This window comes from Dysidea avara, chromosome 3 (assembly GCF_963678975.1).
Source record: "Dysidea avara chromosome 3, odDysAvar1.4, whole genome shotgun sequence".
Taxonomy (NCBI): Eukaryota; Metazoa; Porifera; class Demospongiae; order Dictyoceratida; family Dysideidae; genus Dysidea; species Dysidea avara.
Genome location: NC_089274.1, coordinates 49,360,900 through 49,374,138, shown reverse-complemented (window position 1 = coordinate 49,374,138; position 13,239 = coordinate 49,360,900). Strand labels below are relative to the sequence as shown.

Below are 13,239 nucleotides of genomic sequence, written 5' to 3'. Positions count from 1 at the left end.
GTGATTACAGATTTACACCTGATAGTTCTAGTGGATGCTATTCAAAGTGATAGAGCCACTTTGCAACAGAAGTTCCCTTCACTTTTCACTGGTTTAGGCATACTTCAGAACAAATATGACATACAATTGAAGCCATGGTGCCAAACATTTGCTCTGTCTACTGCCAGACATGTGCCAATTTTACTACGTACCAAGGTGCAAGCAGAGTTAGACTATATGCAAAGCCTAAATGTAATTTCCAAAGTAGACCAACCAACACCATGGTGTGCGGGCATGGTAGTTGTCCCAAAGAAGGCTGGTAAGGTCCGCATTTGTGTAGATCTTAAACCATTGAATGAAAGCGTGCTGCGGGAGAACCATCCTTTACCTCATGTTGACGAAATCCTTGCACAACTGAATGGGGCTACCATCTTCAGCAAATTAGATGCCAACAGTGGCTTTTGGCAAATTACACTCACAGAACAGCCCAAGCTTCTCACAACATTTATAACACCATTTGGTCGCTACTGTTTTAACAAACTCCCGTTTGGGATTACCAGTGCACCAGAGTTTTTCCAGAAACAGATAAGTGCCATACTAGCAGGCCTTGAGGGAGTCCTCTGTTTGATGGATGGCATTTTAGTGTTTGACAAAGATCGTGCAGAGCACGACAAATGATTGTACATGGCCATGAATCAGATCCAACAGGCTGGAGTCATTCTCAATGCAGAGAAGTGTGAGTTTTGGAAAGACAAACTTACCTTTCTTGGTCACATAGTAAGCAAGCAAGGCATCTCTCCTGATCCTGATAAACTCAAAGCAATTGCAGAGATACCATCTCCCACTAGTGTAACTGAGTTAAGACAATTTATGGGAATGGCTAACCAATTGGGCAAGTTCACTCCTAAATTGGCCACCATATCTAAGCTGTTGCGAGAACTGCTTAGTAGTAAACAAGTGTGGTCATGGGGTCCACCCCAAGAAGAAGCATTTACTAAGGTAAAGGAGGAACTTATGCAACCCACAGTTCTCATGACATATGATCCTAGTGCTCCTACAAAGATCTCAGCTGATGCATCTTCCTATGGGCTGGGAGCAGTCCTTCTGCAACAGAGAAATGGTGAGTGGCACCCAGTTGTGTATGCCTCACGAGCTAAGACAGAGGCAGAGCAGCACTATGCTCAAATAGAAAAGGAGGCTCTAGCTACAGTTTGGGAATGTGAAAAATTCTCTCTGTACATTCTAGGAAAGAGAATTTCAGTTGAGACAGATCACAAGCCATTAATTCTATTACTAGGCCACAAACGCTTAGATAACCTGCCTCCCAGAGTTTTATGCTTCAGATTAAGGTTCATGCAATTTGATTATTCTAGAGCTGGATTTCAGAAGCGCTTCAGTTCCGACACTATACTAGCTAGATATCTGCAAGTTCGCGATTGGAATCTCGTTCGCGATAGGTTTGTGACCATGCCCATCAATTAAAGATCTAGGTGGACTAATAGCGATAGAGTACAGGGACCACACCTCTTAACAATCTAGCTGTTTACTTAACAGTAAACAAGATGACTTCACCCCTTATTGGTAAAGCTAGCTGCACACCTCTTGGCTGACTCAAGATATACTCTAATACAACAGTCACTCTAATAGAACAGTCGTGCATCATATTCTATTAGAACAGTCACAAGTTACATTGTAGCTAGCAGCAAAAAAAACTAAACAGACCAGTATTTTAAAAATTGTTAATTTAAAAATGAAGTAGAGATCTATGCAATAAAAGTAGTGAAACAAGAGATGAATGATGGTATTACAGCATAGCTCAGTGGGAAAGTCTCTACTTTGGCACATTAGCTATAACAATTATTTTGCTCAATGCCAAAATAGGGACTTTCCCATTGAGCTATGCTGTAATACCATAATTCATCTCTTGTTTCACTACTTTTATTGGATAGATCCCTACTTCATTTTTAAATTAACAACTTTTTATAATTTTTGAATTGAAACTATTTGTTACAGAAAAAATCAATATCCTATTAGTTTAATGGCTGGATCATGCGTTAAAGTAGTACAAAGCCTGCAGCTGCAGCATAATGGCCCATTAAAAGTCTTATACAACAAATTGTTTGCCCAGTAAGTGAAATCTGTTTAAAAGAGGTGCACACAGTTCTGTAGTATAATATACAAGGATCATCCTGATGTGTATCGTTTCCTTTCTTAGAGGTGTATATATAACAAAGTTATTAGTTATAATTGCATGGTTGCAGGTGGACATAATCATTGCAGCATCAGTGTCTATGTACCAAAAAACAAGTTGTTTCAGCAATACTAATAAAATTTGATCAGCGTTGCAAAGATAATTGTGTGATTTATGTATATATGTACAGCAATATCTTATGTAACACTTTCATACCTCAGATCAAACGAGCCACCTGGGCTACATTTTGTATGTAGTCCAGCCAGCTGGGCTACATACGAAATGTAGCTGGGCTACAACTGGGCAGTGATTACATAGACATTGAGGCCAAAATCGATTGTGGGGATTGATTAATACTCACGTGATTAAGATGCACAACTACCGAATCTAACCAGAACATACTAGTTGCTGACCCATAATCTAAAATTTTAGGTATCATATACAATATATCCAGTGGCTGCACTTGTATTGGCTTGGGTAATTGGTCGCCCTGTACAGGTTATCAGCCTGATGTGTTACATATTAGCTGTAACACGAGGCATTCGGGATTCAGGCTTTGCCTGATATGTATGCCCTCATGCTCGTGTTACAGCCATTACATATCTACCTGAAGCCAATTAAAACTTCATCATTCAATAACTTCTGGTATACATATAAATAAGTGATACACATCAGGATAATCTTTGTGTACATGATATATACTATAGATCTGCGCACATTGGAAATACAAATCAATAAAGTCAGCTGGCACTGCTGTGCAACCATAGGCACTGGCAACAGCTTGTCAATTTTTGTCAATGGTATCTGCACTATTTTATAGAATGGTTTTATAATTTGTTATTTGTTGACTTTCACAGTGAAACTTCAGCTTTTCATGATTATTCTAAGTCTGAGCATAAACTTGCAAATCAAATCACAAATTTTTAAAATTATGAAACCCAATGATGAAATCAGCAATTGTGTAGTAGTTGACACGGTGTGTTTAAGGATTACCATTATATCAGTTTACTACACCATCCTTTTACATTAATTTAAGATGCCACGACTATAATTAATGTGTTAATTCACATACATACATACATACATACATACATACATACATACATACATACATACATACATACACACATACATACATACATACATACATGCATACATACATACATACATACATACATACATACATACATGCATACATACATACATACATACATACATACATACATACATACATACATACATACATACATACATACATACATACATGCATACATACATACATACATACATACATACACACATACATACATACATAACATACATGCATACATACATACATACATACATACATACATACATACATGCATACATACATACATACATACATACATACATACATACATACATACATGCATACATACATACATACATACATAGAATGCAGTGAGAAAATACAGAACATTTTTTGCTTGTACAAGCAATTATGTACTTGAAAAAGTTAGAAGTATCAACTATCATATAATTGCAGGGACCCATACTCTTTCACTGAACAGAATAAATACAATAATACTTGTAGAGCCATTTTAGCAAAGTTTATTCACTTTGGTATCTATTGCACAATTTTTACTTACATGTAGTAATTTTCAGTATGTAATAATCTGAGCCAACTGACCTTATAGTTCATGAAAAGCAACACAAAGTGTTTGAGGTGGTAAGGAATTGTTAATCGTTATGGAAAACTTGAACTTTTTATTTGAAACTTTATGCCCTGGTGCACTACAGTGATCATAGAAGTAAAACAATGGACAACCCATTTTGTCATATACAGTACCGCCCACAAGTAACGTTACACTTGTGAGCAGTTGACACTTGTGTAGCCTATTGTTGATCCGCTAGTTTCTTTGTCATGTGTGCACTAGCTAACTTACCATGTGTAGTCACGACATGCGAGCTCCCTCAGGTGGCTGCTCCAGTAACCGCATGCCTTCGTACGTGATGTGTCCAGTTGTGTGTCTTATCAAGTCGTGGCCTGGATTTGAGCACTCGTGAGGGATTGTAACGTTACCTTTGGGTGGTACTGTATCTTGTCATAATATAGTTAAATAACTACAAATAAAACTGGAGTTTATAAGCGCCAAAGGCGTTTATAAACTCCTGATACAAAGACCAACATGTGTACTACTATGGTTTCATGTATTGGCAACCTTCCTTTTATAATCTCTACTCAAACTATACTTTGTTATGTAACATAAATCATATCTGTGAAACAAAAAGGTATCATGCAGAAAGTAATTAAGTCTCTCAAAAAGTTAGACTAGCAAGCAATGTGGCCATTTTGGGTTATATTCTTCTTGTTACATGCCATTGCATACACAAGAAGCACCTCTGCAATCAATCTATCTCTTCAATGTGCATGACACAAAATCACAGACATTTCAATACATTATAGCCAACCATGTGCACTAGCAATGAATCAAAACATTAACTATATAGTGTAAAACGAAATGCAGTATGCTACTTGCATACACTAGTAGATGAAAAATGTACATGTTAGGGACCCACGCAGTAAAATAGTAAAGAAATCAAGTCCATGGCAATAAAGACATCAGCCATGCAGATAGTTAATTGGTAGTAAATGTAATTAAATTGTCATGTTATCAATTGCTAATGGTATGTAGAGTTCATTGGGGAAAAAACTTGTAGGAGACCCACCAATCAACACACAACAAATTACACCCATCATCTACACTGCATCCTTTCCAATACCTCTTCTTCAGTACTTTATGATACTAGTTTCCAGTTATACAAAGAAATTTAATTACTTGTCGAAACATTTTGGTAGTGTTGTTTTAGTAATGCATTTGACTTTTAGGTTTATAGCTGTAAATAGAAAAAAAAACGAAGTTTTAGTTTTAGTAATAATAGTATGCTACTGTATAGATTACCATAGTATACTACTACTACTGCTATAGCTCACAGTTACATATTTTGCCACCATGTTTGATTCATGCAATAATTATGTAGCTACGTACATACATGTATTATGATTTTTATTCAAAGAACAAGTATATTTATAGTGTACATTGATCTTTAAAGAGCTTTTAATAATATTAAAATTTTGTGATAATTTAAATGTACTGCCTTAAAACATTGTAGTAGTATTTTTGTAGTAACCTTACTTTTTATATAGCAGTAAACCCTTGTGATGATTATCAAAAACACTTGCTACTTTTATATTTATTGGCAGAAAATATGCATATAGTTTTGTTTTGAATACTTCATATTAGCTATGTATTGTTAGTACAATCATAAATTCCTGCCAAAGAATATTTACTGCAACCTTTTTTTTCACAACAACTTGGCAGTATTGATAGGGTATAATTAATTAAACTAAAAATACTTATTGCTTATACAAAACTTACAGCCTATACAGAACTAAAAGTACTTATTGCCCTAGAAGTAGCTTAGCTACTGCATCATCCTTACCATACAGTACTACATACAAAGAGATTGTAAGGTAACCTTACAACATCATGTAAGCACTTGTAAACTGTCACTTAAAAGACATGATGATTTTAATAGCGGCATTTTAAGGTGCCATTTTGTTGTCAGGGGATCCTTACACTGTTAATTGCAAGTACTACCATACTTAATGGTCTTGTTCTGTTACAGTACCATGTGTCAGTCTAAGTGATCCAGAGAATGGTAATGTGACTTGTCCCTCTAACACAAGTGTCTTCCAGGACACATGTACTTATTATTGTAATCGTGGTTATCAGTTGGAGGGTAACAGACAAACAAGATGTAGTGCTGATGGGACATGGAGTAGTGAGCCAGTGACTTGTATCATTTTGACATGTAATGATCCAGAAGTGGAGATAACAAACAGCCAATCAGTTGGTGATTGTAGTAGTATGACTTATGGTTCAAGTTGTTTACTGAATTGCTCAAGTGGTTACACTGCTAGTGGTAGTGGTATGCTTGTGTGTGATATGAATGATGAAGGGATGATGAAGTGGAAAAGTGTTACTGAAAGTTTTGGTTGTGTTAAAAGTAAGTGCATGCAGCTGTACAGCTTGCAGCTTTGTACAACATTTCCTAAAACTGCATTGTGTTGCACCTGTGCATGTGTAAGTGTAATCTAATCAAAAACAGCTAAGCTGTAAAAAAGGTGCGGCCCCCAAAAAGGTCATGGTGAAAAAAGATGTGAAATCCAAGGTGGCGGCCAAGAAATGGCTGTGATGGTAGTTTAATGGTAAAAAATTTTAATAATGACAATTCAGGTGAATTAGGTGCCGCTTTAATTGGTCTTGGCACAAAATTCACCTGAATTGTTGTTATTAAAATTTTTACCATTAACCTACCATCACAGCCATTTCTTGGCTGCCACCTTGGATTTCACATCTTTTTTCACTATGGCCTTTTTGGGGGCTGCACCTTTTTTTACAGTATAGCTGTTTTTGATTAGATTTCACTTCTTTTTGTATTTGTATACCCTTTGGGGATTTTTTTTTCTTTACCACAGGAAGAAGAAAAGATGAAGCAGATGTTAAATACTTTAAATATTTCTGATTTTATCAGTAAATGTACAAATTATATATATATTTATTACAGAACACTCTACACGGTGGTTTCTTTATATCTGAACACTCTACAAGGTGACTTCTTCTAGCTGATATTTCTACAGGATGATTTGTTTGTAGCTGAACTCTCTACAATCCACCATGATGATTTCTTCGCAGCTGAACTCTCTACAAGGTAACTTCTTCTAGCTGATGTCTCTACAGGGTCACTTGTTTGTAGTTGAACTCTCTACATGATGGTTTCTTTGTAGCTGAACTCTCTACAAAGTAACTTCTTCTAGTTGATGTCTCTACAGGGTCAGCTGAACTCTCTACATGGTGGTTTCTTTGTAACTGAATTATCTACAAGGTGGCTTCTTCTAGCTGATATTTCTACAGGACTTGTTTGTACTGTAGCTGAACTCTCTACATGATGGTTTCTTTGTAGCTGAACTCTCTACAAGGTAACTTCTTCTATCTGACGTCTCTACAGGGTCACTTGTTTGTAGTTGAACTCTATACATGATGGTTTCTTTGTAGCTGAACTCTCTACAAAGTAACTTCTTCTAGCTGATGTCTCTACAGGGTCACTAGTTTGTAGCTGAACTCTCTACATGGTGGTTTCTTTGTAACTGAACTCTCTACAAGGTGACTTCTTCTAGATGATCTTTCTACAAGGTGATTTGTTTATAGTTGAACTCTCTACATGATGGTTTCTTTGCAGCTGAACTCTCTACAAGGTAACTTCTTTAGCTGATATCTCTACAGGGTGATTTGTTTGTAGTTGAACTCTCTGCATGATGGTTTCTTTGTAGCTGAACTCTTTACAAGGTGACTTCTTCTAGCTGATCTCTCTAGAGGGTCATTTGTTTGTAGTTGAACTATCCACAAGGTAATTTCTTCTAGCTGATCTCTGTACAGGGTGAATTGTTTGTAGCTGAACTCTCTACAAGGTGACTTCTTCTAGCTGATCTCTCTATAGGGTGATTTGTTTGTAGCTGAACTCTTTACAGGTGATTTGTTTGCAGCTGAACTCTCTACATGATGGTTTCTTTGTAGCTGAACTCTCCACAAGGTAATTTCTTCTAGCTGATCTCTGTACAGGGTGAATTGTTTGTAGCTGAACTCTCTACAAGGTGACTTCTTCTAGCTGATCTCTCTACAGGGTGATTTGTTTGTAGCTGAACTCTCTAGAAGGTAACTTCTTCTAGCTGATCTCTATACAGAGTGACTTGTTTGTAGTTGAACTCTCTACATGATGGTTTCTTTGTAGCTAAACTCTCTAAAAGGTAACTTCTTCTAGCTGATCTTTCTACAGGGCGATTTGTTTGTAGCTGAATTCTCCACAAGGTAATTTGGTTGCAGCTGAACTCTCTACATGGTGATTTCTTGTAGCTGAGCTCTCTACAAGGTGACTTCTTCTAGCTGAACACTCTACAGAGTGATCTTTTCGTAGCTGAAACTCTCTACAGGGTGATTTGTTTGCAGCTGAACTCTCTACAAGGTAACTTCTTCTGGCTGATTTCTCTACAGGGTGAATTGTTTGTAGCTGATCTCTCTACATGATAGTTTCTTTGTAGCTGAACTCTCTACAAGGCAACTTCTTCTAGCTGATCTTTCTACAGAGCAATTTGTTTGTAGCTGATTTCTCTACAGGATGATTTGTTTGCACCTGAACTCTCTACATGGTGGTTTCTTTGTAGCTGAACTCTCTACAAGGTGACTTCTTCTAGCTGAACTCTCTACAGGGCGCTCTTTTTGTAGATGATCTCTCTACAGGGTGATTTGTTTGCAGCTGAACTCTCTACATGATGGTTTCTTTGTAGCTGAACACTCTACAAGGTAACTTCTTCTAACTGATCTCTCTACAGGGTGAATTGTTTGCAGCTGTACTCTCTGCAGGGTGATTTAAAGTCTCTACAGGGTGATTTGTTTGCAGCTGAACTCTCTACATGATGGTTTATGTAACGGGCTGGGGGCCCTGCTACAGCGCAAGGACTGGACCACGCGTTCCTTTCTCTACAATTCTTATTAACGCGTCTCAATACACATGTACATCTCCACGCATACGTACACAACACATGACATACACTATAGTGATATACACAGGTTCTCCAACTCTGTTACATCACTCCCTCCTTCACGAAGCTTGGTCCTCCAAGCTAAACTCATTAATTCCACATCTGTTAGACATGCATGTACCTTCATTACACTGCTCAGCAATGCCTCTTCTAATGTTCTTGATAGCACTTCCACTACATTCATTCACCAACATTCTTACACATTTGTTATAGCCCCAGCATCTCCAACGTAAATCTCCATCCAGTCCTTGCTCAATTGTTACTACAATCATCACAACACTTCACGTGTTTACCACAATCTCTGATTATGCAACAGTCAAAACCAACTAATCACTGAGTACTCACTAGCAGGAACTTCTTTGTAACTGAACTCTCTACTAGGTAACTTCTTCTAGCTGATCTTCCTACAGGGTGGTTTGTTTGCAGCTGAACTCTCTATAGGGTGAAACCTTCTAGCTGAACTCTCTACAGGGTGATCTTTTCGTAGCTGAACTCTCTCCAGGGTGATTTTTTTTCAGCTGAACTCTCTACATGATGGTTTCTTTGTAGTTGAACTCTCTACAAGGTGACTTCTTCTAGCTGATCTCCCTACAGGGTGAAATGTTTGCAGCTGTACTCTCTGCAGGGTGATTTAAAGTCTCTACAGGGTGATTTGTTTGCAGCTGAACTCTCTACATGATGGTTTCTTTGTAACTGAACTCTCTACTAGGTAACTTCTTCTAGCTGATCTTTCTACAGGGTGGTTTGTTTGTAGCTGAATTCTCTACAGGGTGATTTATTTGCAGCTGAACTCTCTATAGGGTGAATCCTTCTAGCTGAACTCTCTACAGGGTGATCTTTTCATAGCTGAACTCTCTCCAGGGTGATTTTTTTCAGCTGAACTCTCTACATGATGGTTTCTTTGTAGTTGAACTCTCTACAAGGTGACTTCTTCTAGCTGATCTCTCTACAGGGTGATTTTGTTTGTAGCTGAACTCTCTACACGGTGCATAGTTTTGTTGTAACTGAACTCTCTACAAGGTGACTTCTTCTTAACTGGTTGTAGCTGAATTCCCTACAGAATAACTTGCAATGTAATATAATTCTAGTAAGTTATAAATGTAGCTGAGTGTTCTATTAGGGTGACTGTTCTATTAGAGTGCTACATGTAGTTGCCTTTCGAATCATAACTCAGTGGTTTGTAATCCGATTTATCTGTACTACTGCAAGGACTTTCTATAATGATTTTTCCAGCTACATACTGATTTTCAGCTCATTGTTCTAAGCGGTTTACCTGGTAGGCGTGAAAACTAATAGTTTTTTTATTCATAAAAATCGATCGCGTAATTGTGACACAGGTTGGGTTTTGTGTCATATCTCCATGGTCTTTATCTCGATTCCTTTCAAACCACAAAAAGGCACTCCTACGATGGTTACTCCATCCACATAGCAATTTTCAACTCATTCCTCCAAGGGGTTTACCCTGTGGGTGTGACAGACCTTCGACCTTATTTTACGCAAATAATCGGTCATAACTCCGTGAATGTTCATTGGATTCCTACCAACGTTGGTACTGAGATCCGCCTTAATGAGCCCTTCAAGTGTGCCAAATTTCAGCCCGATTGGAGCACGATTTTGTGTTTTATGGCGGATTTTGCGAAGTGTGCGAAATGAAGTAGAAGAATAAGAAAAAAACGAAGAAATTAAAACGAAATTTTGTTCGCTCGTATCTCAGAAATGGCTGGAGCGATTTTCTTCAAATTTGGTATGTAGACTCCCCTAACTGGCCGACACTTCTCTAGCAAATTTGGTTCCAATCGGATTAGGGATCACACAGCTACATAGGTGTGAAAATTGCGTTTTCTTCCTGTTAATATACTCACGGTGTGGCGCGCCGGTCTTGATGAACAGAGTATTGAGCACATCAGTTTTGTTAAAATTGTTAATTTAAAATGAAGTAGGAATCCAAATGAAAATATAGTGAATGATGGTATTACATAACTATGTGAGAAGATCCAATCTCTATACATTGGCATTATTTTGTGCAATGCCAAAGTAGGGATTTTCCCACCAAGTTATACTGCAATACCATCACTCATTTGTTTCACTATTTTTTATTGCTTGGATCCCTATATTTTTATACTAGTTTTTGTTATAGCATACAGCTATACATGTGTGACTGTTCTATTAGGGTGACTGCTGTATTAGAGTAACTCAAGTTGGCCTTTTACCTATCAAAAGGCATGATTGCTGTTCCTTATTTCCACCATGCTATTATTATAAATACAGCTAGATTAAAAGGGGGTGAGGTCATGGTGTTTGAGTAAATAGATTGTTAAGAGGTGTGGTATACACACTTGATCATTATTAGTCAGGCCAATCATTAATGGTCATGGTCTCGAACCTGTTGTGAAGTTACAAAAAGTGTTTGTCCAGTACCTTTTACAGTAGCATAAGCACTTTAATTAATTTTGTGGCATCTAAATATTTGCTCAAGGAAATTGTTGATATGGAAAATCAATGCCTCAATAAATTAAGATGATGACCAGTCTGATTGAAGATAAAAGGAAAGACAAGGTGCAGAGGGCACACACTCATTGGAATCCTAAAAGGCACATACCACTGGTAAAGTTTGTTATTGCGGCATAAAAAGGTGGCCATGTGCTGCTTCGTTTAGCCTCCATCCTTGCCATTGTGGTCAGGCAGACTGGGAGTTTGGTGATTCTTTAAAATTCTATATCCAGCTGCCTGTGTTTTCTTGTTTTTAATTCTGTATTTGATGTTAGAATGACTAATATTATTCCGTAATGGTACTTTTTGTCATGTAAGATGTCTCTAGAATGATGGTATTTAAGTGGCGCATGTCACTTTAGGCCCAATCCCTACTAAAACAGTAGTATGGTACTAATAATGTAATAAATTTTATTTAATAGATACAAATGATCCAATTGAAAAAGAAGATGGTGGTGGAATTCAAGTCTTTTTTGTAGCTGCTACAGCTGCAGCTGTCGGCGTATTGATAATTTTAATTGTTCTGTTGTGTATCGTGGTACAATTTGTTAAACGTTCACGAAAGAAAAGAAAATACAACATTGGTTCCGTGTACGCAAACCATGTACCACTTTCTGGTATCACTAGTGGTCAGTTATACTACATATTTGTATTACATTTTGCATGATAATAATAACATAGATTACTGTGAAACAGATATGTCACAAGATTTTACAGTTTATAATACAGACTACATAACTACCAAAACAGTAAGTTATGAGGCAGTTGTAAACTTTTAATTTACATAAATGTGTATAATTATGTGTAGTCTAGTGAGCATTACATAAACTTGAATGCCCACAAGTATTCTACACTGGAAAGAGCTGTGGATGGTATTGAAGAAGCATATGTTCCAGCTGGTGGTATCATACACCTAATGGAAGAAGAGCAGACAATATATGACACACCTTGTGAAGATAATTTCCATGGTGTGATTTACGACTTTCCACCATCTAAAGTTAACGAAATATACAAGTCACTAGAAGACAATGGACTCCAAAGGATTTACCATACTGATATAAAGTACATATTTGTAAAGTGAATTAACAGATGTTATAGCTGAGAGAACACATACACACTGTATTAAATATATCTTTCCTTCCTAACAGCACACTAGAACATCTTGGGTCTGGTGAATTTGGAATTGTTACTCATGCAGTGTTGCATACACAGTCTGGTGATGCTGAAGTGGCAGCAAAGACATTGAATACTAATGCTAGTGGAAAAGACAAACTACGATTCCTCCAAGAAGCATTCATGATGTGCCAGTTTGATCATGAAAATGTAATCAAACTTTATGGAATAGTACTGGAGGAACCTGTGATGATTTTACTTGAGTACATGCCCTGTGGTGATCTACAAAACTTTTTAATTCTATTTCAACTTTCGTAAGAGTTGTATTTACATGTATTTGTTACAATGTATTACAAACTTTTAGAAGTTCAAGGGTTCACTCAAAGTTACCAGTATTGCTTCTGAAGTTTTGTCGAGAGATTGCAGCAGGAATGGCCTACCTCAACGGTAAACGATTTGTTCACAGAGACTTAGCAGCCAGAAATATTCTTATATCTGACAAATTTATTTGCAAGGTAAGTTTAACCAGTATCATAGTCTACCTCTGTATGATTCAATTAAACAGATTGCTGATTTTGGAATGTCTCGTGACCTGATAGATGTAGACTACTACATGACATCAGGAAGGAAAATACCAGTAAAATGGACAGCTCCTGAGGTAATATAATTAAAATTGATTTTCAGCAGGTATACTAGCATGTTCAACTTTACCTCCATGTATCTACATTACCATAACACGTATCACTTTCACACCTCAGATCAAAGGAGCCGCCTGGGCTACATTCACAATGTAGCCAGGTGGCAACTTTGTACAACTGGGCAG

At 37.2% G+C, this 13,239-nt stretch overlaps 1 protein-coding gene across 1 annotated transcript in view; it reads left to right on the top strand.

Annotated features, from left to right (window-relative positions):
- LOC136251451 (CUB and sushi domain-containing protein 1-like) overlaps nt 1-13,239 on the top strand; it is a 33,515-nt gene that overhangs the window by 8,046 nt on the left and 12,230 nt on the right. Inside the window, exons 11-17 of the mRNA XM_066043906.1 lie at nt 5,843-6,223; nt 11,726-11,932; nt 11,985-12,052; nt 12,112-12,365; nt 12,452-12,730; nt 12,781-12,931; nt 12,982-13,074. Of these exons, the coding sequence (XP_065899978.1) occupies nt 5,843-6,223; nt 11,726-11,932; nt 11,985-12,052; nt 12,112-12,365; nt 12,452-12,730; nt 12,781-12,931; nt 12,982-13,074 (1,433 nt within the window). The remainder of the gene's footprint in view (nt 1-5,842; nt 6,224-11,725; nt 11,933-11,984; nt 12,053-12,111; nt 12,366-12,451; nt 12,731-12,780; nt 12,932-12,981; nt 13,075-13,239) is intronic.